Source organism: Pteropus medius, unplaced genomic scaffold (genome assembly GCF_902729225.1).
Source record: "Pteropus medius unplaced genomic scaffold, Ma_sr-lr_union100, whole genome shotgun sequence".
Classification (NCBI taxonomy): Eukaryota; Metazoa; Chordata; class Mammalia; order Chiroptera; family Pteropodidae; genus Pteropus; species Pteropus medius.
This window is the reverse complement of record NW_024350324.1, coordinates 1,129,741-1,157,116: the sequence shown is the minus strand read 5'-3', so window position 1 is coordinate 1,157,116 and position 27,376 is coordinate 1,129,741. Positions and strand designations below refer to the sequence as shown.

The 27,376-nt window shown below is 63.1% G+C and overlaps 5 protein-coding genes across 7 annotated transcripts in view; 3 read left to right on the top strand and 2 right to left on the bottom strand.

Annotated features, from left to right (window-relative positions):
- Window positions 1–3,821, top strand: part of LINGO3 (leucine rich repeat and Ig domain containing 3) — a 14,551-nt gene extending 10,730 nt beyond the window's left edge. The window contains exon 3 of the mRNA XM_039839008.1: window positions 1–3,821. Within this exon, the coding sequence (XP_039694942.1) occupies window positions 1–1,708 (1,708 nt within the window). The 3' untranslated portion in view covers window positions 1,709–3,821.
- A 1,392-nt stretch (window positions 3,822–5,213) lies between these two features.
- PEAK3 (PEAK family member 3) lies at window positions 5,214–9,687 on the top strand. 2 transcript variants are annotated; one of them, XM_039839151.1, is made up of 4 exons: window positions 5,214–5,624; window positions 6,005–6,161; window positions 6,585–7,123; window positions 7,716–9,687. In XM_039839151.1, exons 2-4 carry the CDS (start codon window positions 6,080–6,082, stop codon window positions 8,490–8,492), a joined length of 1,398 nt encoding a protein of 465 aa, XP_039695085.1. In that variant the 5' UTR covers window positions 5,214–5,624; window positions 6,005–6,079; the 3' UTR covers window positions 8,493–9,687. The 2 variants fall into 2 exon arrangements, with proteins under 2 accessions (XP_039695085.1, XP_039695086.1); XM_039839152.1 differs by lacking the exon at window positions 5,214–5,624 and having other exon boundaries at window positions 5,839–6,161.
- Window positions 9,688–10,583: 896 nt separating this feature from the next.
- Window positions 10,584–14,223, bottom strand: OAZ1 (ornithine decarboxylase antizyme 1). The gene is given in 6 exon segments (XM_039839154.1): window positions 10,584–11,142; window positions 11,440–11,525; window positions 11,863–12,035; window positions 12,429–12,515; window positions 12,517–12,574; window positions 13,984–14,223. Coding segments are annotated over 6 exon segments (684 nt in total). The 5' UTR covers window positions 14,130–14,223; the 3' UTR covers window positions 10,584–11,008.
- A 4,352-nt stretch (window positions 14,224–18,575) lies between these two features.
- JSRP1 (junctional sarcoplasmic reticulum protein 1) lies at window positions 18,576–23,518 on the top strand. 2 transcript variants are annotated; one of them, XM_039839146.1, is made up of 8 exons: window positions 18,576–18,727; window positions 19,492–19,595; window positions 20,602–20,699; window positions 21,127–21,164; window positions 21,334–21,463; window positions 21,793–21,963; window positions 22,568–22,659; window positions 22,779–23,518. In XM_039839146.1, the coding sequence occupies exons 3-8, from the start codon at window positions 20,645–20,647 to the stop codon at window positions 23,226–23,228; spliced, it is 936 nt and encodes a 311-aa protein (XP_039695080.1). In that variant the 5' UTR covers window positions 18,576–18,727; window positions 19,492–19,595; window positions 20,602–20,644; the 3' UTR covers window positions 23,229–23,518. The 2 variants fall into 2 exon arrangements, with proteins under 2 accessions (XP_039695080.1, XP_039695081.1); XM_039839147.1 differs by lacking the exon at window positions 18,576–18,727 and having other exon boundaries at window positions 19,279–19,595.
- Window positions 23,397–27,217, bottom strand: AMH (anti-Mullerian hormone). Its single transcript, XM_039839150.1, has 5 exons — window positions 25,953–27,217; window positions 25,094–25,236; window positions 24,762–24,870; window positions 24,512–24,671; window positions 23,397–24,428 (listed from the first exon to the last, which is right to left on the bottom strand). The coding sequence occupies exons 1-5, from the start codon at window positions 26,389–26,391 to the stop codon at window positions 23,546–23,548; spliced, it is 1,734 nt and encodes a 577-aa protein (XP_039695084.1). The 5' UTR covers window positions 26,392–27,217; the 3' UTR covers window positions 23,397–23,545.
- Window positions 27,218–27,376: the final 159 nt, after the last annotated feature.

Sequence of the window (27,376 nt, the reverse complement as noted above, 5' to 3'; positions counted from 1 at the left end):
CTGCCCGGCGCGCTGCGAGTGCACCGCGCAGACGCGCACGGTGGCCTGTCCCCGGCGCCGGCTGACCGCGGTGCCCGACGGCATCCCCACCGAGACGCGCCTACTGGAGCTCAGCCGCAACCGCATCCGCTGCCTGAACCCCGGCGACCTGGCCGCCCTGCCGCTGCTGGAGGAGCTGGACCTGAGCGAGAACGTGATCGCGCACGTGGAGCCCGGCGCCTTCTCCGACCTGCCGCGCCTGCGCGTCCTGCGCCTGCGCGGCAACCTGCTCAAGCTCATCCCGCCCGGGGTCTTCACGCGCCTGGACAACCTCACGCTGCTGGACCTGAGCGAGAACAAGCTGGTCATCCTCCTGGACTACACCTTCCAGGACCTGCACAGCCTCCGCCGGCTGGAGGTGGGCGACAACGACCTGGTGTTCATCTCGCGTCGCGCCTTCGCCGGGCTGCTGGCGCTCGAGGAGCTGACCCTGGAGCGCTGCAACCTCACGGCGCTGTCGGGCGAGTCGCTGGGCCACCTGCGGGGCCTGGGTTCCCTGCGGCTGCGACACCTGGCCATCGCCGCCCTGGAGGACCAGAACTTCCGCCGGCTCTCAGGCCTGCTGCACCTGGAGATCGACAACTGGCCGCTGCTGGAGGAGGTGGCGGCGGGCAGCCTGCTGGGCCTCAACCTGACCTCGCTGTCCGTCACGCACACCAACATCACCGCCGTGCCGGCCGCCGCGCTGCGGCACCAGGCCCACCTCACCTGCCTCAACCTGTCGCACAATCCCATCAGCACGGTGCCGCGCGGGTCCTTCCGCGACCTGGTCCGCCTGCGCGAGCTGCACCTGGCCGGGGCGCTGCTGGCCGTGGTGGAGCCGCAGGCCTTCCTGGGGCTGCGACAGATCCGCCTGCTCAACCTGTCCAACAACCTGCTGTCCACACTGGAGGAGAGCACCTTCCACTCGGTCAACACGCTCGAGACGCTGCGCGTGGACGGGAACCCGCTGGCCTGCGACTGTCGCCTGCTGTGGATCGTGCAGCGCCGCAAGACCCTCAACTTCGACGGGCGGCTGCCGGCCTGCGCCACCCCGGCCGAGGTGCGCGGGGACGCGCTGCGCGACCTGCCGGATTCCGCGCTGTTCGAGTACTTCGTGTGTCGCCAGCCCAAGATCCGCGAGCGCCGGCTGCAGCAGGTCACGGCGGCCGCGGGCGAGGACGTGCGCTTCCAGTGCCGCGCGGAGGGCGAGCCGGCGCCCACCGTGGCCTGGGTGACGCCCCGGCACCGAGCGGTGACGGCGACCAGCGCGGGCCGCGCGCGCTTGCTGCCGGGGGGCACGCTGGAGATCCGCGACGCGCGGCCACACGACAGCGGCACCTACACGTGCGTGGCCAGCAACGCGGGCGGCAACGACACGTACTTCGCCACGCTGACCGTGCAGCCCGAGCCGGCCGCCAACCGGACCCCGGGCGAGGGCCGCAACGAGACGCTGGCGGCCGCGCGCTTCCCGCTGGACCTCACCACCATCCTCGTGTCCACGGCCATGGGCTGTATCACCTTCCTGGGCGTCGTCCTCTTCTGCTTCCTGCTGCTCTTCGTGTGGAGCCGCGGCCGAGGGCAGCACAAGAACAACTTCTCCGTGGAGTACTCGTTCCGCAAGGTGGATGGGCCCGCCACCGCCGCCGGCCAGGGCGGTGCCCGCAAGTTCAACATGAAGATGATTTGAGGGCTCCGGGTCGACCACCACCTCCCCTGCCCTCCCCTGCTGGGGCTGCCGGCCGAGAGGGAGAGACGGTCTCTGTCCCCACCAGCGCTTCGCTGGCCCGTCCAGTGACACCTATGCATTTTCCAGAGGGGCGGCCCCAGGCTGGCCCCTGGCAGAACTTCCGTTTTGTAGACACCCACCCACAGGACTGATTTTTTTTCATCAGGATGCATCTTTTGCAGAGTTCCTCAAGAGTTTTCTAAAGGTTACCCCTCCTCTTCCCGGCCCCGAGTGGTCACTGAGCTTCCTGGGGGTGGGATGGGGCCTCGGAGACCCCAGCGTCCCCGCAGCTCACAGTTCACACCCAGGAGGCACAGGGCTGCTGCCCTCAGGGCCCCGACAGCCCACACCCTGGGGGAGACACACACGCAGAGGGCAGCCCAGCCCCGAGGGGGGCGCGCGAAAGCCTGTGCTGTTCACAGCCGGACACTCGCACCTGACACCCAGCGGATGCGTATTCACACCCAGGACACACCCGGATGCACAGCTCCAAAGTGGAACGCACACGCCTGACGCCCAGCTGACACCAAGCAGGTGCCCCGGGCTCCAGAGCTTAGCACAGGCACGCAGCGCCCTCACGACAGCACAGCTCACACCTGGCACGGAGCGGCTCGGATTCGGAACACGCCCAGCTTGCCGGTGGGCCACACCCAGCTCCCCCGCTCAGCTGGCTGCCTGCAGGGGACCTTGTGGGCTGAGCTAAGGTCAGCTCACCCCGAGGTCCCAGACATGCTGGCTCCACTCCCAGACGCCCGCCCACCAGGACCCAGTGGCCCAGCAGGCCCGGCTGCCATGAGGAGAAGCCGCCTCCCCAGGTTCCTCCGCCACCCTGACAGTTGTCACTTGCTTCTCTAGCCCTCTCCACACAGGAGGCGCAGCCGCCCTGGGGTGTCCCTCTCGAGTCTGCACCACCCCGAGCCAGCATCGTGTCTCCTCGCTCGCCCGGGAAGTGAAGCCAGCAGCGGGCAGCCCTCAGGGCTCATCTGTGTGCCCTGCGGGACAGCAAGACCAGGACGGGGTCCAAGCTACAGGGAGGCCTGGATCTTGGGCCCTGGGGAGGTGACAGAGGCACGTTGGTCTCTGCAGCTTTGAGACGAGTATAGGTCTAAAGAGTTGGTGGGGGGGGTCACAGGCAAATTGTAAATGAGGTTAAGGAAGAGCTTCCCCAAAGTCGCTACCTGTGGCTCTTCAGGTATTGAGTTCTCCGTCTCTGGGTGTAAGCAAGCAGAATACTTCCGCAGAAGTATTCAGACACCAGACGGGGACCGTCCATGCCCCTGCCTCCTCCAGCCTGGTTCTTGCCCCCACTCTCTACCTCGGCCAAATAACGGTTAGGGGAAGAGGCGTAGGTCACGTTGCGGGCCGTGACCCCAGCTGGAGCGGAGCTGGGCCACTAACCAGATTAGGACAGTATTCTCAAGGACCTCGTAGGAAGGCTGAAAGCCAGCTCTGCTCTCGCCCGGCTGTGCAGTCTCGGCTGGTGACTGAGGGCCACCTGGACCATCAGTGTCCTCGTCTGTAAAGTGGGCCTGAGGGTCAAACCCATCACTCTATGTGGATGGGCTGGATGGTGGACCTGGATCCTGGATCCCTCACCATGAGCCAGTGAGAAAGATGGGTCGGCCCTGGAGGTTTTGAGCACAGGATTCAGACAAACCTCGGAAGGGGACACCAGCCATTCTCCCAGGGCTGTGGCTGGGAGCACTGGAGGCCCTGGTCCTTCCCCCACGACGTGCACACAGGCCAGGAGGGCTGGGTGACGGGCCGCTGACCACAGCCAGCCAAGATGGGGACCCTGTCCCAACCCCATTCGTGGACAGATGTGAGGGCCGAAGGCGGGTATCCAGCAGGCCCACACTCCACCCAAGTTGGGCACAATCCACTAGTTTTGTTCGCTTAGCATCCTCCTGACCTTGGTTGCCATGACAACCCCGAGGGCCTTTCAAAACGACATCCAAGTGCCTTTAGCATCATCGAGACAGAGGGGGTAGTTCTCTGCAGCTTAGGGTTTACAGAAAGTCACATAGCGAAACCTCCCAGCCCCCTCTTGCCCACCCCCACCGTCCCGACATGAACTGAGACCCCCGGCTTCCCGCCCCATCCTGCTGTATTTGGTTGGAATCCAATAAAAATGAAACGAGTTTAATAACACACCTCAGGTTTTGTTTTTTCTTCTCATGGGAGGAGTAGGGGCAGAAAGCAAGAACGAGGGATAAGGGGGTGTTGGGGTCCCCGGTGGGAGCTGCCTGGATCCAGCCACAGAGCTGACCCTGAGTCACAGGATGATTGTGGAGAGAGAATGACCGAGCTGTAGCGAAAGGTTAGAGGTCACACTTCAGGGCCGCTTTCACGCCGATGACAGCCCCGTGAGCTGGGTCCTGCTATGACCCCACTGTACAGATGGACAAAGGGAGGGTTGGAGGCCGGAGAGCATTTGCTCAGCTAGGGGGAGGCAAGTGGAACCGGGCAGTCAGGGAAGCTTGGGCCGGGGGCAGGGCAAGCGGTAGGGAAGACAGGAGGCAGGAGGCCCAGGCCCACCCCCTCCCCACCGTGCCTGAGCTGGTGGCTTTCTCCCCCAGGGCCTGGGAGGGCTCCTTTTCTAAGGGGGGCCCATCAGCTTCCCTGCCTCTGGGGGCTCTGGAGAAAGGCCGCCAGCCCCGAACGCCGGACATATTATTAATAAGTCCATCATCCTCACTTCGACCCCCACTGGATAGCTGAGGAAACTGAGGCACAGAGTCCGGTGTCAGGGCTCAAACCCCGCTGGCCCCTGAAGGCCTGTGCTCTCTCCGGAAGGAGCCGTCAGCAGAAGCCATGGCCAAGGGCAGCCTGTTACTGACACCTGCTTCCCTATGCAAACACGAGAAGTTCCGGTCTCTGCCCTGCAGAGGACAGGAGCAGGAGAGGGGCGTGTCGGGGGCTGCGGGGTGACCCCTCCGTGCCTGATTTCAAAGAAGCTGGAGGGTGGAGTGGGGGGGGAGCTCATTTCTTCCTGCAGCAAAGGAAGGCAAAACGGTTGCCTCATTCCTGAGCTTCCCCATCTTCAGTGGCTGCCCGAGGCCCAGTTCAAACCAGGTCAAGATCCAGGCTTCCTGAATCCTGTCTTATTCTTGGGGTACAGGGCCAGAGGAGGGGAGACCCCGGGTGGCGAAGGGGTAGGAAGTGAGATCATTCCATTTTTTAAAGGCAGACCAGCTAGTGCGGCTGTGAAGACTGGGGGGGCACTTTTTTTCACTGAACACAGAGACAGGTGGGTTTGCCCGGGGCACACGGCAAGTCAGAACAGGGCCGAGCTGACTGCAGTGCCACCGCCCAGAGCACGGGGCGCCCAGAGTTGGGTTGAGGGTCCCGGGATGGGCGGGGGCTTCTCGGAAGGTCCCACAGAAGGGGAAGTGGTTCTCCAGGAAGTCAAAGCCACAGAGGACACAGCCCTGCTTGCGTTTCTTCCCGAACAGTCGTCACTGGGGTTCCCTGCCCTCCCCAAAGGTGGCCGACCTCACGCATCCGGCTCCCCTGACTTCCCCGGGCTCCCCGGGGCTGCCCGCCCTGTGCAGTGACCGGCGAGACCTCAGCGTCTTCGCCACCTGTCCCCGCCGGGCTCTCAGCCCTGGACTGTTTGCTTCCGGGTGCCACCTCCCGGCGTCCACCCAGGCTGCCACTCCGGCCTGGAATACTGCCCCCACCTCTGATCCGCGGGCCTGTCCCCGGGGAGGTGGTGCAGGAGGGCCTCAGCCCTGGCCCGGCCTGCGGTCTGGCTGTTGCACAGGCGTTTCCGGCTCTCCGCCACCGCCAGTGACAGGTCAGACAGCCCAGGGGCTGCAGCCATCAGGAGTCTGTCCCCAAGGCCCTCTGCTCTGCGGTCACGCCCGTCTTGAAGGTGAGGGGCTCCTGGAGGGGTGCTGGGGCAGGGAGAGGGCAGAAGCGGCCACTTGCCCAGGTCGGGGTGACCCGGACTCTAGGTGGGGCAGAGCGGGGGGGCTGGGCTGCCACTGGCTTGAGGCGACGAGGCCCGAGCTCAGGTCCCTGAGTCTTGTCAGCAGTCCCCAGCCGTCCTGCAGGTGGCTTGTCCTCACTGCTGGATAGTCCATGATGAAGTACAGGGTCCTTCCCAGCTCCCGGAAAGGTTGATGGGTGACACTCCAGCCTCACGGATGAGGAAAAGAGCCCAGAGAGGGAGAGAAACGCTCCCAGGGCCACACAGGGGGGTCGGGGCTGGGCAAGAAGACAAGGTGCGCAGACCGCCCTACTCTCGCCCAGGGCCCGGCACCACGCCCCCGGCCGCCGCCGCGGAGACCCCGCACACGCCACGCTCGCACGCCCGGGCTCAGCAGCATGAACAGTCCAGAGCCACCCACTGCGACCCCCGGACCCAGCGCCCCCACCTGGCCGACGCAACCCACCTACAGCAACCTTGGTGAGCCACCGAGGGGCGCGGGCTGGGAGGCGGTGGCCAGACCCCCCCCCAGGGTGGCCAGAGCAAGGGGGCGGAGTCTCTCTGGCCATTGGCTCGATTAGCTTTTCTCCCATCTCTGTTAAAGAAAAGACAGAAAAAGAGGCCGAGCTCACCAGCTTGTAAAGATGAGGGAAAGGGAGTTGAGGGAGGTGCGGTCGGCTGCCCAGAGCCACGCAGGGAAGCGGCCACCTGACGCCCGACCGCTGCTGACTGTCACTGATCTGAGCCCGGCCCCTCGTCTGTGCACGGGGTGGCGTCCCTGCCCCACAGGGCACAGGGCAGATGGGTGCTGGTTTTATTTCCATTTTGGAGATGGGACATGGGGCCCAGGGGTGCGGTCTGTGTCCAGGGCCTCATGCTCTGTGTCCTCTCCCCGCCCCACAGGTAAGGTCCGTGCCCACCTGCTGCCCTCCAAGGCCTGCCGACCGCGGACATCCGGGTCCTCCTCGACCGACCCGCTGATCTCGCCCCCACCCCTGCCCAACAAGACCCTGGCCAGGGCCCGGTCCCTGCCTGCCCACAGGGTCCCCAAGCCCAGCCCGACTCCAGCAGGGCAGGCTCGGAGGCCCCTTCTGGGGTCCCGCAGTGTGGATGAGAGCCAGGCAGGTGATGACAAGGCGGGGTCGACCTGTCTCCACGCAGAGCTCCTCTTGTGCTCCTCAGACATGGAGCTGGGCCTGTCCATCCATGACTTGCTGCGCCCGGAGGCCGTGCACGCCATGCTGGAGGCCCGCCAGCTGGAGGGTCTGCGCAGCGTGCACGCGCTGCTCCGCGCGCGGTTCCTGGGGGGCCGCCCGGGCCCCTGCCGCCCGGGCCACAGCTTCCGCCTCCTGGACAGGTCTCCCTGCGTGGAGAGCGGGGAGGCCCTCTACTACCGCACGGCTCGGGTCGACAAGGAGATGTGGCACGTCCTGGCCGCCAAGGTGAGCCGCCTGCACCCCCTTCCTCCCGGAAGCGCCCCTCAATTTTCCCTCCTAGGCGGAACCCACACTCGCAGTTTGCGTTTACCTGCTTATTTGGCAACTAACATGAATTAACAGCCCTTGGAACCATGTTTCTCAAATACCCGGGGATCTCGTTAAAACCCCTCCCCCACTCCGCTCAGGGGCCCACAGATCTGCATTTTAACTCACTCCCCAGTGAATTCTGGCTAGAAGCCACTGAGTTCGGCCACAGCTGGCTGACAGCTACCACTTTCAATAGTAATAATGATGCAAACGTCACATTTGGTCATCAGATGCTTCTGTTTTACGTCCCGATAAGGGGAAAAAAAAAAAATCCTGTTGAGTAAGGTGTACCACCAAGCATCAGACACATCACCATTTTGGAGGACCCTCATCAATTAAATGGAATGTGTTATCCGGGGCCCAATCCCCGCTTCTGGAGGCTGCCTCCCTCCACAGCCAGGCAGTAGGTAGGGCCAAAAGGCTTCCCGGCAGATAGAATGGCTAGGGCATGCTGGGCTGGTTTGGGGGGCTCCCTGGACGAGCCCTGAGGGCCCCCTCTGCCCCACAGGTGCCGAAGCCCGGAGCCAAGGAGCCTCACCCGTGGGGCCTGGAGCTTCAGGCCTCGCTCCCCGCGCACTTCAACGTCCAGGGGCTGTGCGGCCTGGTGCCCAAGAGTGAGCTGCCGGAGGCGCCCTGGAGTGGCCCCGTGGCCCTAACAGCGGAGGAGCCAGAGTGCACAGTGGCGCAGTGGCTGGCGGAGGCGGGCGCGCGGAGGCCGGCGGACTTCGCCTGGGCCTTGGCCCTGCTGCTGCTGCAGCTGAGCGCGGCCCTGGAGTGCCTGGAGGCCCGGGGCGCCGCTCTGGCGGAGCTGCGTCCGGAGAACCTGCTGCTGGCGGCGCCGCGGGGCTGCGCGGCCTGGGGGCCCCCGCGCCTGCTGCTCGCAGACTTTGGCCAAGTCCGCCCACGGCCGCCGGAACCCTTGGGCGCTCACGCGCTGCAACTGGGTCGCCTGCTTCGCGCGCTGCTCGGCCGCGTGCCCTTGGCCACGCCCTTGACCGCTGGCTTGGAGCGCCTGGCAGCCCAGCTGGCCCGCGCGCGACCCTCGGCTGCCCTGACGCGCGGCGCGCTGCAGACACTGCTCTGGGGCCCGGGGGCCGCGCTCCGGAGCCGCGGAGCACCGCTAGGGCCCTGGCTGCGCGTGCGCCGCGCGCTGCTGGTCCTTCACCTGGCGGAGCGGGCCGCGGGCGGGGAGGCGCCTGGCCTGGAGGACTGGCTGTGCTGTGAATACCTGCTGGAGGCCACCGAGGCGTCGGTGGGCTGCGCCCTGGACCTGCTGTGGGGCTGAGCCCTCCCAGAGCCGACGCGCCTGTTCCAGGACCTCTCCAAGAGGCAGGCGCCCCTTTCTCAGAGATGGGGATGATGGCAGTGTCTCCACAGTAGGGTAGGTCCCCCCTTCCAGAAGGAGCCAGAAGGCCGGCAGAGAGTGCCCCAGTGGGGACGCTCCTTGCAACGCCTGCCCCTTCCATGCTGGGGACTTAGGCCCAAGGCCTCCCCAAGAGGGCAGGGAGCTAACGGCCAGTGTCAGCTGACGCTTTCTGATGCCAAGACCACTCACCTCTCTTCCGGGTGAGGATGCTCCCTGCCAATCAATGTCACTCTGAGTGTGTGTCCCTCCCCCCACCCTTCCAGAAGCCAGGGTGCCCTTCTAATGCCAGGCCCACAGTCTTTGTCTCCACTATGGCTCAGACACTTCTTTCAGTGCCCACGTGGGACATACATCTGGTCCTGGAGGACTCCCTGGTGCTGGAGATGGCCAGTGACTCCTCCAGTGTGACTGTCCTTGTCAGGGGGCTTCTAGGGGGAGGGGAGGGAAAGGAGCCCGCCCAGCACAGCCCACCCCAGCGAGGTGTGAACTCACCTCCCCGATGTTCTCATATCCTGCCGCCTCCCCCATGCTCTCTCCACCCACCATGGCCTCCTTGCTGTCCCTGTCCCAAGTAATTCTGTCCGGCTACCCAGCCTTTGCATGAACTGTCCCCTCTGCCAGACTGTGCCGCCCCACCTCTTTTAAGTAAATAAAATGGGCCCCTGGGCCCTTCCCAGCTCCTCACCCTGCTTCCCCTCTGCCCCAGAGCATTGATCTCCACCTGGAAGTGTTTATTCACCTCAGACCTGTCACTTGTCCACCTTACCCATCAGGCTGTGAGTTCCCTCAGGACGGCTGCCAGGTTTAACACACAGTGCCTAATTAGTAGGACAGGACGATGGAATAAACAAACCGTGTGCAAGACTCATCAGGGACATGAGAGAGAGAACAGGCTCTCGGTTTGTGCCTCTGAAAAATGGACACAGGTGCTCTGGCCTGGGGCCTCATCGCGCTGCCTCATTCCCCAACCCCTAGCATGGTGATTCTGAGGGATCTTGGTGACCCCCGGAACGACCAGGCCCCTGTCCTGCTCAGATCTCTCCCATGACACCCTAGGGCCCCCGGAATACACTGGAGCTCCTCCCAGGGCTCCGCAGGCCGTCCCGACCTCCGCCACACTGCCCGCCATGGAGGTACCCCCTGGCCTCCGGGCCTCGCCCAAGCTCCACCTTCTCCTGGAAGCGCCCTCCCCTCTACTCTGATTCGCCCTTCCGCATCCTGGCCCAACGCCCTCTCTGCCTGGGAGTGTGTGTGTCCAGCTCCGTCTCCCAGGCCTTTGAAGACTGGCTCTATATTCACTCAGGTGGCCAACTAACCCACCCCACACCCAGATGAACTCCAGTCCCCCAGCACCTTTCCCCTTCCCTCTGCAGCCCATTTCTCATCCGAAGCCTAGATGTGAGCGGGGCGATGCTCCCCCACGCAGCCAGCAGGTGGCATTGCAGTCCCGCCTGTCCAGGCCTTCAGCACAACCCCCAACCCTCGCCCCCAACTAGGGGACCATCTCTGCCAGGAGTGCTCCTGCCTCAGCTGCGCACTGCAACGCCCTGCCTCCAGAAGCAATGAGGATGCACGGGGGTCCTCAGACACCGAAGGGGGGCCCAGTCACACCTCCACATGCCCACTGAAAAAGTCCCTAGCTAGCCCCAGCCTCAGGCAGAAGTCGAGGCATCAAGGATGAGCAGAAAGTTGGCCAGCCTCCAGGTCATAGGAAAAGGGAGTCCAAAGTGTAGGGTGGGGTGCGGTGCTTCAGAGCAGCCCAGAGACAAGAAGGATGAGGCAAAGGTAGCGGGGTGGGGATCTGGGACTCTGTACCAGCCTCACAGCCAGCACCTTCAAAGGAAACCTGGCTGTGGCCAAAGGTGAGACCAAGCCCTTGACTTACCATACCAGGTCCCCCCACCCTGTCAAAGGGGTCACTCAGGAGGCTTGCACGGCACCCCTACCCCCAGCCCAAGACACCCCTGCCAGCCTCCAGGAACCCTGACACCACCGAGCCGAAAACAGGTCTTTGAGATGTAATCAGTTTTATTTGATTTTTGAGAGCAATAGAATAGATTAATACGTCTTTCCAAGTTAAGACCTAAAACTGTTTCCAAAACTTCAAATAAATTCCTGCTCGAAGTACAAGGATAATCTGAATCATCTTAAACCAGCAATAAAAAAGTAAAATATAAATTTTTATTTAGAATTAAAGCAAATACTTCAGTATCACAAACACAATATTAAACTTCAAGAAATATATCGCTAATTTGGAGTAAGCGTTTATTTGCACAATTACAACATGCGGACAAACCCAGAAGAGGGGAGGCGGGCCTGGCAGCTGCACCCCGTGCGCAGTTGGTCACACCGCTGGCGTAAGCGCGACAAAGGGGCTGCGGTCTGTGGTGACCTGGGGGTGGCGGCGAAGGTGAGGGGTGCAGGCGGCTCGGCCACTAGCCGACCTCATCAGAAGACTCTCTCTCAAACGTGTAGGCCATGAAGCAAGCGTCGGGTCTCTTGGGGACAAGGGGGTGCCCTGGTCTCACAATCTCAAAGCCCATAAAGCTGAAGGTGCGGAGCAGGGCGGCTGTGGAGGAAACCGAGTCAGAACCGCCAGGCTGCCAGCACCTGGGCTTAGAGCCCACCTGCCCACCCACATGACAGCCCCTAAAGGCAGGCCCGGGGGCTTTACCAACAGGGAGGGGGCAGGGCAGAGTGGGGACAGCAGCAGGTTGTGGCCTGAGCCGTGGACAGGATGAGTGGGCGCCAAGGTCTGAGAGTGGGACCATGGGCGGCAGGCTACACCCCAGGCCCTGCCCCACAGGGAGTGGGTGGCCTTCTCCTTTCAACCCGGCAGGAGCAGATGGCCCCGCTGGTCACCCACCTCTGTCGTCGCGGTTCTTGTGGAAGCAAATGAAGACGTGGTCAGTGTGCAGCTGCTCCTCAGCAAATTCGAGAAGGACTGCAAAGCTGAAGCGCCGCGTCAAGATCTGCCCGCCCGCCCCTCTCCAAGGCCCGGTGAACCACAGCACCCTTCTGCCAGGTCACCCCTTGGAACCAGCCATCCTCTGTGGGAGACTGTCCTGCGCACTGGGGGTATTGAGCATCCCCGGCCCCACCTACTCAACACCAGCAGCACCCCCAGTGTGACAACCACATAAGTCCCCAGCTATGGCCCAATGTCCCCTAGGGGGAATCCTGAAAATTGTTGGTCCACTGCTCGAAAATGTACCCCTCAGGCCCGTCTGGCTCCTGACTCAGGCTCCGCCTCCCCGGGGGTGAGTGGTGACTCTCAGGGGGCCCTCACCTGTCCTTGGCCCCCTCGGGCAGAGCGCCGCCTGGAATCTCCACGTACAGGCTGCCACTGCTCAGCACCGCCCTCCAGTGGACGCGCTTGGCGTCTGTGAGCCTGGTCTGGAGGTTGAGAATTCTGGCCTTGTCGTTGGACGTTAGTTCCTCTGTCACATTCAGCCGATTGTCCTGCACAGGGAGAAGACAAGGCCGCCCTTCCACACCAACTCTCACAGGCTGGGATCTTCTCCTCAGTGCCGTCAAGAGGGAAAACCCAGAAAAGTACGCACACGGCTGGTCACCCAACCCTGCGGTGCTGTCATCTGTGTATGAGGCCTCCCAGGCATCTGAGGGGAGGTGGCTCAGCTCAGGTGACAACTCGCCAAGGGCTACCTGTGCTTGGGCAGGGCCTGGCCACAGCCTGCAAGTGTGTGCATCCTGATTTCCGGATTCAAAGGAGTCAACAAAATCGTGTAGATGACGCCATAGGGCAGTGCACCAGAACTCTCTACCACGGGGCAGCGAGGGCTGGGACCTCCCTCCCTCCCCCACCCACCGCACCACCCCACCCAGAGTACTTACAGAGTAAACTAAGTTAGCTGACAGACTGTGATCCCGCTGACTATTCCCTCGCCCACCTGGGATCTTCAGGGGTGGGTGAGGGGCATCAGGAGCACCACTGAGGCCCTGGACCCAGGTGACTACAGCAGTTAACAGAGACCCTGGAGCTGGAGGAAAAAGGGCTAGTTAGCAACACTGGCCTTTCCTGACAAAGCGAGCTTCAGCCAAGCCACCTGCAGACCAAGGATACCGGAGTCCTCGCCCACCCTCCAAGTTCCATGTTTACACTTGATCACCTCTGCCTGGGGCAGCTCAAAGGCTCCGCCCAAGGACTCAGACAGACAGACCACTTAGATGGATGGCCTCTGCGGTGACGGGCCTCAGACCCAAACCCCACTTGGTGCCTTCCGCCCCCACATCGCCTAGGAGACAGGCACAGCCTCACCAACCCAACCCATCCCCCCCAGTCTCCGCTTCCCATTTCTGGGTCCGGACCCTTCAACTTCTGCTTTTCCGCCGTGCACTCTGCAGCCAAGACTGGAAGTCCTAGCGCTTACTCAAGGGAACAACGACCTGTCTTTCCCCATGAGGAAGCCTCCCCGGCGGCCCTTCTGTTGTCCGCCCAGCACCAGAGCGGCGGCGCGGCGGGGACAAGCCCGCGGAGGCGCCCCTCCCGCTGGCCTCCGGGTTGCGTCATCTCGGCAGAGCGGCCCTGGGCCCCGGGGGAGACTTTCACAACCGCGTAGTCGGCAGCGCCAGCAGCCATTTGCTGCGCAGTGTAAACAAGCCCCAGAGTCGCCTCCATTTTGCACGGCTGCCACCGGTTCCAGCCCGCAGCCGCGGCCCGGGGCATCGCCCCCACGGGGTAATGGAAAGCCCAGGAGAGGAGCGGGTCTGAGATCGTGCCAACTGCAGCCAGCACACCCCATCGCGGGCCCCCGCCCCTCGGAAGCGAACACGACCACGTCCGACCCAGACGTCTCTAACGGGAGGGGGCGGCACAAAGCGCCAGGGCTCGTATGCGCGGAGGATGGTCCGGTCGCCACCCCGAGAAAGGCCTCAGGAAGCGCCTACGTGGCGCCTCCCCACCCCGCGCGTTCTCGAGGGCCTGTCGCACCCGGACCGACCACCTTTAGGGACAAAAAAGGGGGGGTTCGCCAGGGAGGCCACAACGGGGCGCGGCGTGGGGGCCCCGGTTGGTCGAGCTCTCCCACCCGCGGAGTGTTCCCGCTCCCCGCGATCGACAATTGTCGGCCGCGCCCGCAAAGCACAGATTCATGGGACTCACGGGCCCGACCTCGGCCTGAAACCAGCCCGCCCCCAAACCTGCTCCCCGAGCCCGCGACCCTCCCGCAAACCCAGCCAGGTGCCCTCGCGCCCCCCAGGCCCGGAGCCCGGACCCGCGCCGCCGCCCGCCCCGCCCCCACCGCGCCCAGAACCCGCCCCCCGCGCGCGATTGTGGCCTCGACAAAGGAGCGGATCACGCGCCCCGGGACTTCCGTGGCGCTCTGCGGCCGCCCCTCGCCGACCTGCGCGCGGCGCTTCTGGAATCTTCGGGCGGGGGCGGGGCGCTCACCTCTCGCTGCTGCGGCCGCCGCGGCTGTGCAGACTGAGAAGCGGCATGGTGCGGTTGGCGTGGACGGTGGCGCTGGGTTTATTCCCCTCCTTCTCTCTGGCGAAACAGTGGCTGTTGAGGATCCGCTGCAGGGAGGATTTCACCATCCGGCCGCTGGGGTCCGAAACCAGGAAAACCTCCGCTGCGCTTCTCCGCGCCGCCGCCGCTGCTCGCCGTTCGCAAAATGGCGCCGCCGTCGCCGCCCGCTTTTATAGGCGCCGCACCCAGGCCACGCCCCCCGCGCCGCCGGGAACGCGGCCGCAGGAGGGGGCGAGGCCGCCGGGAAACCAGATGCGCCCGCCCCCTTCGGCGTATGATTGGCGGACGGCGAGGGGATGGGCGAAACCACTCCGAGGATTGGGCGAGACCCTTAGGGTCCCGCCCCTCGAGCAGACGTCCGTTTGCAGGCGCGCGGAGGGGGCGGGGTCTCCGTGGCGCCGAGAACGCGCGCGCTGGGCCCGCGTCCCCCGCCCCCACAACCGGGCCTGGGGGCGGGGGCGCCATGCTGGGTCAGGTTCCGGGGGTCTCGCGGTGGCCCGGTCTCCACCGTGGTCCCTGTCGCCCTCGCTAGGGTTCCTTCCCCCAGCGAGGCCCCTCCCCGGCGGCTCGAGGTGACAAGGCCCTAGGTATTTGGGGGAAGGGGTCCCAGCGCCCCCCTCAATAGGACAAAATTATATTCAGTAATAACCTCCTAATGATCGGTGACAATGATGGTTTTCTGGATACGATCTTTCACGTTTTAAAACAACTTACAATTAAAAGAGAACTTTCAATGTTAAAAAAAATTATTCAAATTTAGTAAAATATTTTGTCTAGTGTTTGGACTTAAAAATATTACTCCTTGCAGATAAACTCAGATATTTCGTGTGTGAACTAAATTTTTTCCCAAGCGAAACTATCATATCTGACCAGTCAAATTCAGAAACATTTCTCATAAGAACTAAATTTTTGCTCTTACCAAGCAAAAATGTCATTCTTTACAGGTCCCACTTTGTTTCATGGTTTTACGTTTTTAGGCACAAATGGAAACTCGAAACGTTACATGGGATTGACGCAACTCCTGTGTTTCTTTGTCTTTACAATCCCTGCCTCTCGTTTTTATCTCACTTTAATTCCCGATCTAATGTGTCCATTTGGGTTAGAGACACAAACTTTCCGCAAAGGGACCTTGAATGGTGACAAAACGGATAGAAATATACTCTGCAAAGCATGTGTCTGAGTCCCCGTGTGTCTCCCAAATTTCCTTCCCTGTAGAACGCAGTACTTATACGATGTAAGTAATAAAAATGTTTAGTTGATGGTAATAAAAATGTCTGATGCATGATAACATACATTATTTAAACTCAACAAAAACTGGAACAATTGCAGATAATGGGCCAACCAAAGAATTTCCCAGGGAAAGAATCTTGAATCGATGACATTGCTTAGAATTGCAGCTCAGGGTCTCGTGGCGAAAACTAAAGCAGATGCACTTTTAGTTAACTATAGTTTTCAATGCTTCTATAGAGGCCTGGGATTTATTGGGAGGGCTCGCTCCTGCCCACCTCGCTGTAGGGTGCTTAAGTGTCCTCTATTATTCGTAGGATTAGCCTCTTTGCTATTATTTAATTTATAATTTTTGAGGCTGAAAGAGACTCTGGTTTGGAAATCTGTTTTTTCCTCTCAGTAACTTTCCAGTATCTTACCCGGAACAGCGATTTCGAGCCAAGAGTCCAGAATCCAGACCTGCCAATGGCCGGCTTCTGGTCACTGGGTCACCCTGTGCTTACCCTCCATGGGTGAGGCCAGACAGTGACTCATGTTACAACCCACCCCCAGCACAGTGGGCTGGAGACTGTAGCCTTGCAGCCCACACGGAACTGGCCTAGTGGGCTGTCTTCGAGAACTTGCGTGCTGGGCCAGCATCAGGGGGATGGAACTTAGGCTACACCCAGGCCTCTTCAGTTTGGGGGAGCCAGCAGAAACCTCAGGACGTGACACTGGGTGGGGGAGGGGTCTTGCTTCAGTGGAAGCCATGTGCTGTTTCTGGCCGAAGTACGCTTTAATTTGCAATCGCTGTGGGTGGAAGGGGGGAAAATATAGCCTTTGGGTGAAAAATAAAATGAAGCGGCTTGCAGGAAAGCGGGGCGGAGGAGAAATGGGGTGTGTGTGGGGGCGGGGCATGTCAGGGAAAGTCACCTAAGGGGATCAGGGTGTCTGAGGGCCCCCAGCTCTGGCAGGGAGCTGTGTCGTGTCTCCCTTATGGCGAGGGGGGTGCTCTCGTTCGGGGCAGCTTTCCGCCAGCTGCCAGGGTGGCAGGGGTGAAAAGGCTGTGGCACAGGGAATGTGGTTATCTGCTCTGCTCCCTGCGTGCGGTGCTGGGATGTGCAGAGGGCGGTAGAGACCGAGGCGCCTGCTGCTCCCCGGGACTGCCGACCCTGAAGCCAGACCAGAGGCCCCTCCTGGATGTTGCCTGGGGCCGAAAGGCTTGCTGGACCTCGGTTATGGTCACGGAGCATACAGTGTTGGGTCGCTGAGTCAGAAGTGAAGCCCCACTGTCCACGTGAGGGCCGGTCATTCTCTTGGGGCATCCTGGCCACTGTAGGGGGCCGAGCAGCATCCTTGGCCCCACTCACTTGACGGCAGGAGCACCCGCAGTCGAGACAACCAGAGATGTCACCAGACACCACCCAGTGTCCCCCAAGTGTCACTTTTCTCCTTCCTCTGTCTAATCCGGGGATCCCTACAAATGCTGACCCAGCGAGAGAGGCCACTCCACGCTCAGCAGACCATGGTGGGGAAAGGCTCAAGACCAGCACAGCGGCCCTAGGCAGCCTGCCCTGGCGCGCTTGCTGGGGACGGAGAGAGAAATCAGACGATGGAAGACGCCTTGCTAGGAGGGGGCAGGCTGCGCCAGGGAGGGCTTCCTGGAGGTGGTGAACGCTGAGCTGCTGGGAAGGGACAGTGGAGAGCGTGGGAAGGGCACGTTGAGGATGGAGGCTGGTGTCCTGCTGAAATCAGCACGGCCAGGTTAGGTATCTGGACATGGGGATGGGTCAGGGAGGCCGAGGGTCTCACTATATGATTTTAAAAAAAGGACTCGCAACACGTAGTTGGCTGAATAATAGCCCCCAATGATGTCTCATCCCTAATTCGTGGGACCTGTGGACATGTCACCTCACCAGGTGGCAAAGGGGGCGCTGCAGATGGGACTGAGTCAAGGTCCCTGAGAGGGGACAACCCTGGGTTCCCCGAGGCCCAGTGTTCTCACAGGGTCCTCATGAGAGGGAGGTGGGAGGCTCAGAGTCAGGGAAACCAACAGAGGAGGCCGTGTCACCGGCTGTGACTGTGATGAAGGGGAAGGAGCCCCAAGCTAGGGACGCGGCGCCTCCGAAGCTGGCAGAGGCCAGCAGAGGCCGGAGACGGTTCTCCCGGGAGCCTCGAGACTGCCAGGCCCTCCCCCTCCTGGGCGTAGCCCGCAAGGCCCGTGTGGGACCCCCGAACCCAGGACTAAGGATGAGAAATGTGTTGTTTTAAGCCACTGAGTCATTGGCGACTTGTTCCAGCAACTCCAAGAGACTCATACATGGGGTGATGGGAATATGTCACTGGATGGGTGACATTCGTTGTGTGTGCGTTTGACAAAACCCATCCAACAGTGCAGTCAAGACTTTACATTTCAGTTCATGAAAATTACGCATAAACACAAAGCCACAGGCGGGCGCTGACTGTCCACTAAGGTCCTTCCCCGCCTGCAACCGACTTCGGAATGAAATTTGAAAGGTGAGAGGTAGGCGGACGCAGCCCCAGACAGCGGGATGGAGCCCGAGTTGGACCCCAGTGAACCCAGGATACTCCTTCCCGCGTCATTTAGGCGGCAGGTATGTGGGCCTTCACTGTGAAACTCCCTCCCCTTCTCCGTACGTTTGAAAGTTTTTGGAATATAATGCTGAAAAGTTAAAAAAAAAAAAAGGATCTAGCCTCTTACCACAGTCATTGCCATTTTCAAGCCTGGCCACTTCTGCTAATGTTATTCTTGGGAACAAAAACTCTTGAACCAGCAGCAAGGAGAAGGAGAAGCCAACGAGAACATGTGTCAAACAGCCCACGGCAGAACCGGGCCCAGGGAGGGCTTCCAGCCCTGCAATTAGGCTACAAATCCACGGGCACATCTGCCGGCGGGTGATAAAATGCCAGTGGCCTTGTGACAGTTCCTTGAAGACACACAGGCCCCAAGGATGTGAGGGTGTGGCCGGATAAACAGGGCTTATCTCAAACCCGAGGCCGTGTTTTTTTTTTTTTACTCGATTTATATATTTTTTTATCTTTTATGCTTCTCGATAGACTTTTCAATACTTTGTGATAGTTCAAATATTTTTGCAAAGGTTTCGTTACAGAAAAAGGGGAAGAGACGTAGGCTGGGGCTGAGCACAGCTGCCCTGCCATCCACTTCCTGCCTCACGTTGCTCACGCCTCTGTTTTCACCAAGTTTTATCTTCGTTTCTACAGCATTTTCGTTGCTAAATGTAAGAGTAATGGATGCTCTTCGAGGAAACTCAATGGATGTGGGTGTGTCCTCACCAGATCTTTTCTCTGTGTGTATTTTTTAATACCTGTGGTTAGACTCCGTGTGTGTATGTGAATAGCCAGACACACGGGGCCACACGGTGTGTGCTTCCATTTACGTGACGTGTCCAGAACAGGCACGTCCACAGACAGGAAGTGGGTGAGTGGATGTCAGGGGCTGGGGTGGGGGTGAGGTTTGGGAGCGACTGCTAAGGAGGACTGGGCTTCCTTTGGGGCGATGGAATGTTTTGGAGTTCGGCGGCGGATGATGGCGGCACAATCGTGTGCATGTCCTAAACACGATTAAATCGCAGACTTGAAAAGAGTGAATTGTACGATGTGTGAAACATATCTTGATACAGAGGGTTGTTTTTTATTTTCTCAATGATAAAATAATTTCCCATATCTCCGGGTGAGGCTCAGCGGCTGTGTGTTTGAGGATCCACTAAACAAGAGTACGCCAGTGACCAGGTGGCAGGACACTAAAGTAGCCTGCAGTTATCGAGTGCTTGTTTAAGAGGCATTCACTCAGTTCGAACTCCCCGCCCCTCTGGGAGACAGTGACCTCGCTTTCCAGACCAGGAAAGCAAGGCTTCTCAGCTGGTGCCTCCCCTGACCCCGACAGGGCCGGTGTTCCCCAAAGTAGCCTCTTCCTCCAGGGAGCCCTCCGCGAGGCCCCTGGCCAAATCCACGAGAGAAGGCAAAGGGGATCCCTCTTTGTGCTGCTGTCACCCCCGAACCTCCTTTTTCTGAGGCTCAGACGGGAAATAATGCTCCCAGGCTCACTGTGGCCGGCCTGACAGCGGCCCTGCTGACGTGGGGGCGGTCGCCCCTCTGCCCATGCCTGGTCCTGCTGGCAAGGGGCCGGTGGGGGGGGCGGGGAATGCCCCAGCTGTGCCCGGCCCTCCTCCCCTCCCGCTCCAGCCACTGAGTTGATTGGCCCACCCCGCTGCCTCCGGCCACCTGCTGCTGTCTGTCCAGGGGCCACCGTCCATCCTGTCCGCCAGGCCCAGCAAGGCGGCTGTGGAGTAAGTGGGGCGGGGGGAGGCCTGGGCAGAGGTGGGGGTCCCTAGGGTCTGGAAAGGGCATGTCTGAGGTCCCTGGGGGCCCCTGACTCCTGTGGCTGTCCCCACACACCTAGGGGTGGGTACCCCCTGCCCGTTGGGCCTCACCCCCACTGCCCTGCTCCAGCCTTGGAGAAGGGTCGCCTTTCTGCCCATGGATGGGACACGCTAACGCTGGCAGCCAGAGGCACTGGGGACCCCCAAAAGCGGGGCTTTGGGAAGCCAACAGACTGGAGTTTGACCTCAAGCTCTGTGACCTCTGGCCAATGCCTTTGTTCCTGGCCTCCGTTTCATCCTCTGGCCTGTGGGGACAAGAGGCAGTGAGAGGGGACAAGGACCCGGTGCTGGGACTGCAAGGCCCGCAGGAGCCCCTCCCCCGCCCCTGGCCTGTGGTGGCTGGGTGAGGCTGGTCCTGGCTGCTGGGGCTCCAGCTCCTAGACTGCGGGGCTCGTGGGGGACCAGGTGCCAGCAGCCACAAGGGAGAATGGTACACAGAGGGACCCCAGGAGGGCAAAGGCCTGGGAGGGGCTGGGCCGCATGCTGGCCTGTCCCTCGGGCCCTGGGCACTGGATAAAAATAGTCCCTGGTCTCAGAGAACATGAGCTGAGCCGGGGGCCCGGGTTCTGGTTTGGGCTCCTTGCTCATCTCTGTGTGACTTGGCGGCGGGGGTGGGGAGGTCCCGAGCCCTTTCTGGGCCATAGCAGCCTCCACTGTGTGCTCAGGAATGCTGGGGCCCCCGAGGGGCTGGGCGATGGGGACAGGTCCCAAGGCAGGCCTGGGGGGTAAGGGAGGGTGCCCGGGCCATACTCCGTGTGAGTCGGAATCCGCCGAGTGAAGGAACTCCACGCAGAGGGGCATTTAAGGGCTCGGGGAGGCAGGGCTGGGTAACTCATGTCCACAGAGCCCCCAGGTTAGGCCTAGGCCCACAGCAGGAGCTTGGTAAATGTAAGACACCTCTTCCCCACGCCAGCCCCACGGCCCGAGTCTGGACCCGCTGCTTCTCAGACATCTCCATGACGACCAGGGCCCTGGAGGAGCTGGATGGAGGCCTGGGCAGCTGCCAACCGGGTGAGGAACCCCTTGCATGGGCTGACCCCTGCCCAGGCCGGCCCCGGGAGGACAGGTCTCGAGGTGCCCACAGGGGTGCTGGGGGGACGCAGCCCGCGCCCCCACCCTCCTCGTTGAGCCAGGCGGCTCACCTCCAGACACCAGGGCTTGAACTCCTACATTGGCTTAAACTGCTGTCCACGTGTCCTACCTGAGGCTCACTGGTGCCTCAGGGGTCTGTAAGGAGCCCAGAAAACGGAGGAGCTGGGCCCTACGGGTTGGAGTTTGATCCCAGCCCTCCAGGGAAGTGCTGGGAGCCTTCGGGCAAAGCTGCCTCTGAGCCCGTCTGCTTTCCAAGCTATACAGTAGGAACAGACACCACCTGCCCTCAGCAGAGCCTGGTGGAGGGTGGGATTGACCTTGAGTCTCTCTCTTTTCCAACCAACAGTGACACCCAGGCTGGCCGACTCCAGCAGCTGGCCCCACGTGAGTAGCTACGCCCCTCGGGTTTCAGCCCAGGGCGCCCCTGGAGTCGGGGACACGCTGGCTGAGGGGGTGGGTTTCTACAGTCCATGAGAAGGGCTTGGACTCCCTCAAGGGAGAGGCTGGAAAGAAACAGCTGGATGGCTGGCCACTCCCCGCCCCTTCCCTCCAGGGTCCTCAGGAGCTGGAAGCTGAGGGCAGCCCTGCAGGCGGAGGGGATGCCAGGCCCAAGAAGACAGAAAAGGGGCCTGTGGCCAAAGTGGCCCCGGGACCCAGCAAGGAGAGGCTGAAAGCAGGAGCAGGTGGGTGTGCAGGAGTGGTGCGGGAAGGGGGTATGGCTGGCATAGAGTATAGGTCCTGGGTGGTGCTTGGATCTGGGGGCGAGGGGACAGAATGCTATGTGGCTGAGCGGTGTCCAAATGTCACAGGCGGTTACTAAAAGGGCTGGGTGCCTCTGCCAATTCATGATTCAGCTAGTTAATTACCTTCTAGAATATTCTGCACATCCCACTGAAGCTCCCAAGCTTGGTTCCCCAGCCCCGGGGCCACACAGCCAGGCTGGGCTGAGACGAGTTTAGGATGCAGAGCCGCCCCTAGGTGCCGCCTTCAGCCTCTGCGCTTGCTCCCGCAGCCCCCCGGAGCCCCGCGCGCAAGAAGGCTCAGGTTGCGCCCCCGCAGCCGCCGCCGTTGCCGCCGCCGGCCCTGAGCGAGGAGCTGCCCTGGGGGGACCTGTCACTCAACAAGTGTCTGGTGCTCGCCTCGCTGGTGGCGCTGCTGGGCTCAGCCTTCCAGCTGTGCCGCGGTGAGCCTGGGCGCGCCCGCCGTGGACAGACGCGCAGCGTCCCCCGCTCCGCCTTGCGCGCCCCCTCCCCCAGCATGGACCCGTGCGGGGGTCCTCCTTCCCCCTCCCCGCTTTGCATCCCTTGTTTGGGGACCGACCGTGCACCTCCAGGGTGCTGCCTGGGCCTCTCCCTCCGAGGCGGGCTTTGCGTGCCTCCTCCCACTCCCGGTTCGGACCCCAGCGAGCCTCCCTCTGTGGACTCCCCACAGACAGCCCCCGCCCCCAGACCCTCCACGTTTAGCATGGGCCGCCCGCGTCCCCCATGGGGTGGTGTGCACCTCCCTCGTGTGCGAGGGCGCTCCTGCAGCCCGCGGAGAAACAGGACCTGTCCTTTTGCAACCGGAATGACAGAGAACAGGGGGCGCCCACAGCAGCGGAGACCAGGAAACCCTTCCCAGTCCCCGGGGGAGGCGGGGCGGATCTAGCCCACTTTCCGCGTACCCGGTGGGGTCTGGCTGGTCCCCTTGTCCCCAGGCTGAAGGAGCTGTAGTGTGGAGGCCCGCGAGGACGGCGCCGTCGGCCCCTCGCTGCGGGCTGAGTGGCGTCCCCTCTGGTCCCCTCCCAGATGCTGTTGCTGGTGAGGCGGGTGCTCCGACACCTGCCCCTGAGCCATGGGTCCCACCAAGTTCATCCCCCAAAAAGCCAGCACCGCACCTGGTAAGCGCTTCCTTGCACGACAGTGGGCGGTGGGGCGAGGCCCTCATTCAGGGCAAAGGGCCCAGGTGGGCGGGGTAAATCTATGCTGATCCAGTCACCCCCCACTGTCCCTCGTGCAGCCGAAGCCCGTGGCCTGGGCGCCCCCATCGGTTCCCCCTGCGCCCCAGGCGGAGGCAGAGGAGAGGCCCGAGGTGCCCGCAGCGGCTGCACGGAAGGACGAAGGGGAGCCTGGGGAGGCCGCCGGGGAGAAGCGCGCACCCCTGGCCCACGGGGGCCCCAAGGAGAGGCCGCGGAAAGAGAGTCCGCGGAAGGAGAAGTCCCGAAAGGAGGAGAGACCGCGGAAGGAGGAGAAACCGCGGAGGGCGGAGAAGCCACGGGCTGCCAGGGAGCCCCCGGGAGCCCACCCCCGGCGCTGGGAGGCCCGCGAAGGAGGCCGTCGGCCCTGGGTGCAGGAGTCCCGAGACCCTGAGCACAGGAAAAGGCCGGCCTGGGCCTCTTTGCGGCGCCCCAACGAGGAAGACCGGCCTCCGGGCCGCCAGAAGCACCGCGCCGGCAAGGGGCGGGACTGAGCCGGCCGCCCCCGGCGGCCCCCGGTTCCAGCAAAATAAAGGGAGTGCTGCGGCCCTCGCATCGCCGGCTCCTTTGCGCCTCGACCCGGAACCCGCCCGGAGCCTGAATGACGGGCTTGGAAGCTCCAGACGGGGCTGGGGTGGCGGAGGGCGGGAGGCAGTGGGTGCCAACGGGGATGACGGAGCCCTGCCCCCAGAGGAGAGCCGGAGGAAGGTGGCCCCTGCCTGCCCCCAAACACGCGCGGACACGCCCAGCCGAGTGCTTGTGGTCTTTATTGGGGTCCGAATAAATATGGGCAGGGGAGCCACTCGCGGGGTCACCGGCAGCCACACTCGGTGGCCACCATGTTGGGCACGTGGTGCGCGCTGATGCGCTCCTCCGACAGGCTGATGAGCAGCTTGCCGGCGTAGGCCGTGGGCACGCAGCAGGGCGGGCGCGCCAGGGCGGCCCCGCGGGCCTGCATCTTGAGCAGCAGCACCACGTGGTTGCCATAGCGCGGGTTGCGGTCGGACTGCGGCCAGCCGCACTCGCCCTGGCAGTTGTTGGCCTGGTACGACTCGGGGATGAGCACCGAGCGCTCGGCGCGCAGATCAACGCTCAGCTCGTGCAGCGCGCAAGGCCCTTTGGTGGCCCCCGCGCTGCGCTGCGCCCGCGCCGGCCCGCTCCGCTCCCGCCCGCGCCACTCGGCGCGCAGGCCCTGCAGGGCCTTTAGCAGCAGCAGCGCGCGGAGCGGGCCGCCGGGGCCGCCCGGGTCCCCGGGGTCTCCCGGGCACAGTTCAAGCAGGCGCGCCAGCAGCGGCGGGACGGCGGGCGGTAGCCCTGGGAGGCCGCGCAGCTCGGCAGCCGCTGCCTGCAGCTCAGCCGCCACCCGGCGCGCCAGGCCCACGGCCCACGGCACGGACACGGGGCCCTGTGGAGGTGCGGGGTCCTCCACGGTGGCCGCGGCGGGCGGCAGTAGCAGCAGCAGGGGCTGCTCGCCTTCAAGCAGGCGCTCGAGCGCCGCGGGGTCCGAAAGGTTGACCAGGCCCTGTGGGAAGCCGGCTAACGCGTCTGGGTCCAGGGCCAGGCGCGGAGGCGAGGCCCTGGCCGCGGGGCCCCGCAGCGCGCGCACCAGGCGCGTGAGAGTCTCCAGGAAGGGGTCGGTGCTGAGTCGCGGCTCCTCAGACTCCGGGATCGGCTCCTCAGGCTCCGGGATCGGCCTGGAAGGCGAGGGGGTTCGGGTGTGGGCGTGAGGCTGCACCATCCCCACCTCCCCGTGCCCCTGGGCCAAGCCAGCGCGCACTTGGGCGACGGGAAGGGCAACGTGTCCAGCTGGCCGTGCGCGGGCATGGGTGCGGGCCTGGGCCCAGGCAGCAGGAGCAGGGCTGGGGTCATCCGCGTGAAGCAGCGGGGGTCGGTGCCGAACAGCAGCGCCTGCAGCTGGACGATGCTCAAGGGGGCCCCTGGGGGGGAGGGGACACGAGGGGCTGGCTCAGGGGCTAGGCCCAGGGTAGCCGCCCGCCTACCCGCTCTCACCCTCTCCTGGGGCCTACCGTCTCCGCGGTGCTTTAGGGTTAGGGCCAGCCCCGGGCCTCGCCAGGCCTCCGCCGGGTGCTCCACCGCCAGGGCCAGGTAGCGGGTCTCCCCGCTCGGGCATAGACTCTGAGGAGATGGGCACTCAGCCTGGCTGGGTGGGGGTGCCGGGTGCCCGCCCTACCTTGCCCTCTGCCCTTACCACCCTTCATCTGGAGGTGGACCCCAGGAGCTGGAGGATGTCCACCTTGGGTACTTGGTGCTTTGCCCTTCCCTTCGAAAACCCCTGCCCCTCCCCTGCCCTGGGTGTCGGCTCCTGGGGACCAGGCAATATCCAACTCTACCCCTGTACCTGGGCGCCCAGCAGCCCGGCCCCCATGACAGTGACCTCGGGGCCAGGCCCGGGGTACAGCACCAGCAGCGCCAGCTCCAGGGGGCTGATTTCTCCGGGTGGGGGCTTCTGGAACCTCAGCGAGGGTGTTGGTTCCCACGTCACTATCGCCAGGACAACGCGGAGGGGGGACACTTGAGCCACTGAGACACTCCCCTCACCCCAAGCCCGCCCTGCAGCCCTTCAGGGAGAGCCCCACCCCAACCGGGAGCCTTGGGGAACCAGCAGAAGAGACTGGCCACCTCTGGACACCAGGTGCTGGAACTTGCTAGGACGTGGGTGGTGACTAGGAGGGCTCACAGAGCGGGTGGTGGGGCTGCCGCCTATCCTCCCTGAACCCTTGGAGTCTCTCGGTTTGGGGATCTCCTGGGGTCACCTGAGCAACCCCTTCCTCGCAGCAGAAGTGAGGCCAGTGGCCCTGGGGACAGGCCACCACCCCCCAGGCTGCCTCGTGTGCAGCAGAAGGGGCACTCCTGCACTGGACATTCAGGACTGCTGGCCCCACCCAGCGGCCCCTCCTGGACGGAGGGGGGAGGGGGTACCTTCTCCTCAGCACGTGGAGGGTAGGGAGCCGGGCTTCCTGCCTCCAGACCTGGCAAAGGTTAAGGGCACACACCTCCCTGGCCACAAACCCACAGCCCAGCCCAAGGGAGCAGAGCCATCAGCCTCAACTTCCCTGGGAGGCCAGGGAAGGGCCTGGGGTCTTCCTCGGGAGAACGATGGTCATCACGCGACTCGAGTGGTGGCCGGGGACCAGAGTAGGGTCTCCCGAGACCAGAGTAGGGTCCCCCACCCAGCCTGGTCGTGGGCCCCCACGTACCTTCCTCCAGGTGCAGGACCACCAGCCGCCGCCCCCTGGGCTCCTCCAGCCACGCCTGGAGCCACTGCAGAGGGGGCATGGCAGCGTGCCCAGTGCTGGGGGTGCAAACCCCAAAAGTGGCCAGGTCGCGGGGCCCCCAGAGAGCACGCCACACAGCCTCCAGGAAAGCCTGCTCATAACTGCTCAGCGCCCCCACCACCCGCAGGGGGGCGCTGCTCCCATTGCCGCCCCCGCCCAACGTCACCAGGCACAGGGGGTCCTGCAGGCTGCCTGGCGGCCGGACCCCCGGGGGTAGCCAGTCCCAGTCTTGGTGAAAGATGAGGCCCCCCGTGCCTACAGAGGGCTCCCTGGGCAAGGTCTCCTGTCCAGGGGTCCCGGCCCTCAGCAGGGCCCCCACGGCCCACAGCACCAGGGCCAGCCTGGGACGCGCAGCCTGCATCCTGGGAGCTGCGAGGGGCTGGGCTGCCCCGGCTTATATGGGCGGGTGAACCTGGGATGTCTGTGCTAGAGGACGGCCTGTCTTCTCTGGGAGGAGACGTGACCTTGGGGGCCAGTGCCTGTGCCCGCCTGGAGCCTGGGCCTCCTCAAAGCCCCTTCTGTTTCAATTGGTGCCTATCTCCTTCCCAGCAGTGATACAAAGTGTGGCCTGTGACCAATTTGTCCAACTGTCCTTGACAAGGTTTTCCCTCCGGAGTGGGGAGTGACCAGCCCAGACGGACCAAACATCAACAGCCTCAGGGGCAGACCTGGAGGAGGGTGGCATTCAGGCCAGTGGGTGTGTGGCCTGGCTGAGGGTCTCCAGTCAGCTGGGGCCCGTCTCCTGCCCATCCACTGGGGACCCTTAGGGCCACAGGAACAGTCATCTCGGACAGCGAGGGTCCTCTGCTGTCCACTCCCACGGGATGGACTCCAGGCCTGCTGTTAGCTGGCAATATCTGTACCCCCGTTTTCAGACGCAAGGGCACAGCTGGCATGTTAGGGCACCCACCACTGTCCTGGTGAGCTACAGACGCTTGAGGCCTGACCCTAGACTGCCCTGCACGTAGGGGGGGCTCGTGGGCGAGTAGGCGCCACCACGTGTTCCCCACAGCACCCCCCCATCCACCAGTAGAGCAGTGCATTCAGACTCCAGAGAAAACTGTTTAATGAGATGGGGAACACAGGAAGGCTCCGTACAAAAAACACCTCCGTGCAAAACACTGACTTCGCCACAAGGGAAAACAGGAAACAAAACACGGACTCGCAGGGAGAGAGCGTGGACCCTCAGTTGAATTAGCAGAGAGAGAGGAGAGAGGCGAGGAATGTTTAGGGCCGTCGGAGGGCAGCGGGGGCCTCAGCGCCGGGCATGGGAGCTGGGGGTGGGCCAGGATGGAGGGAGTGAACTCCAGGAGGCTGAGGGGTGGACCCCAGGAGCTGGGGATGAA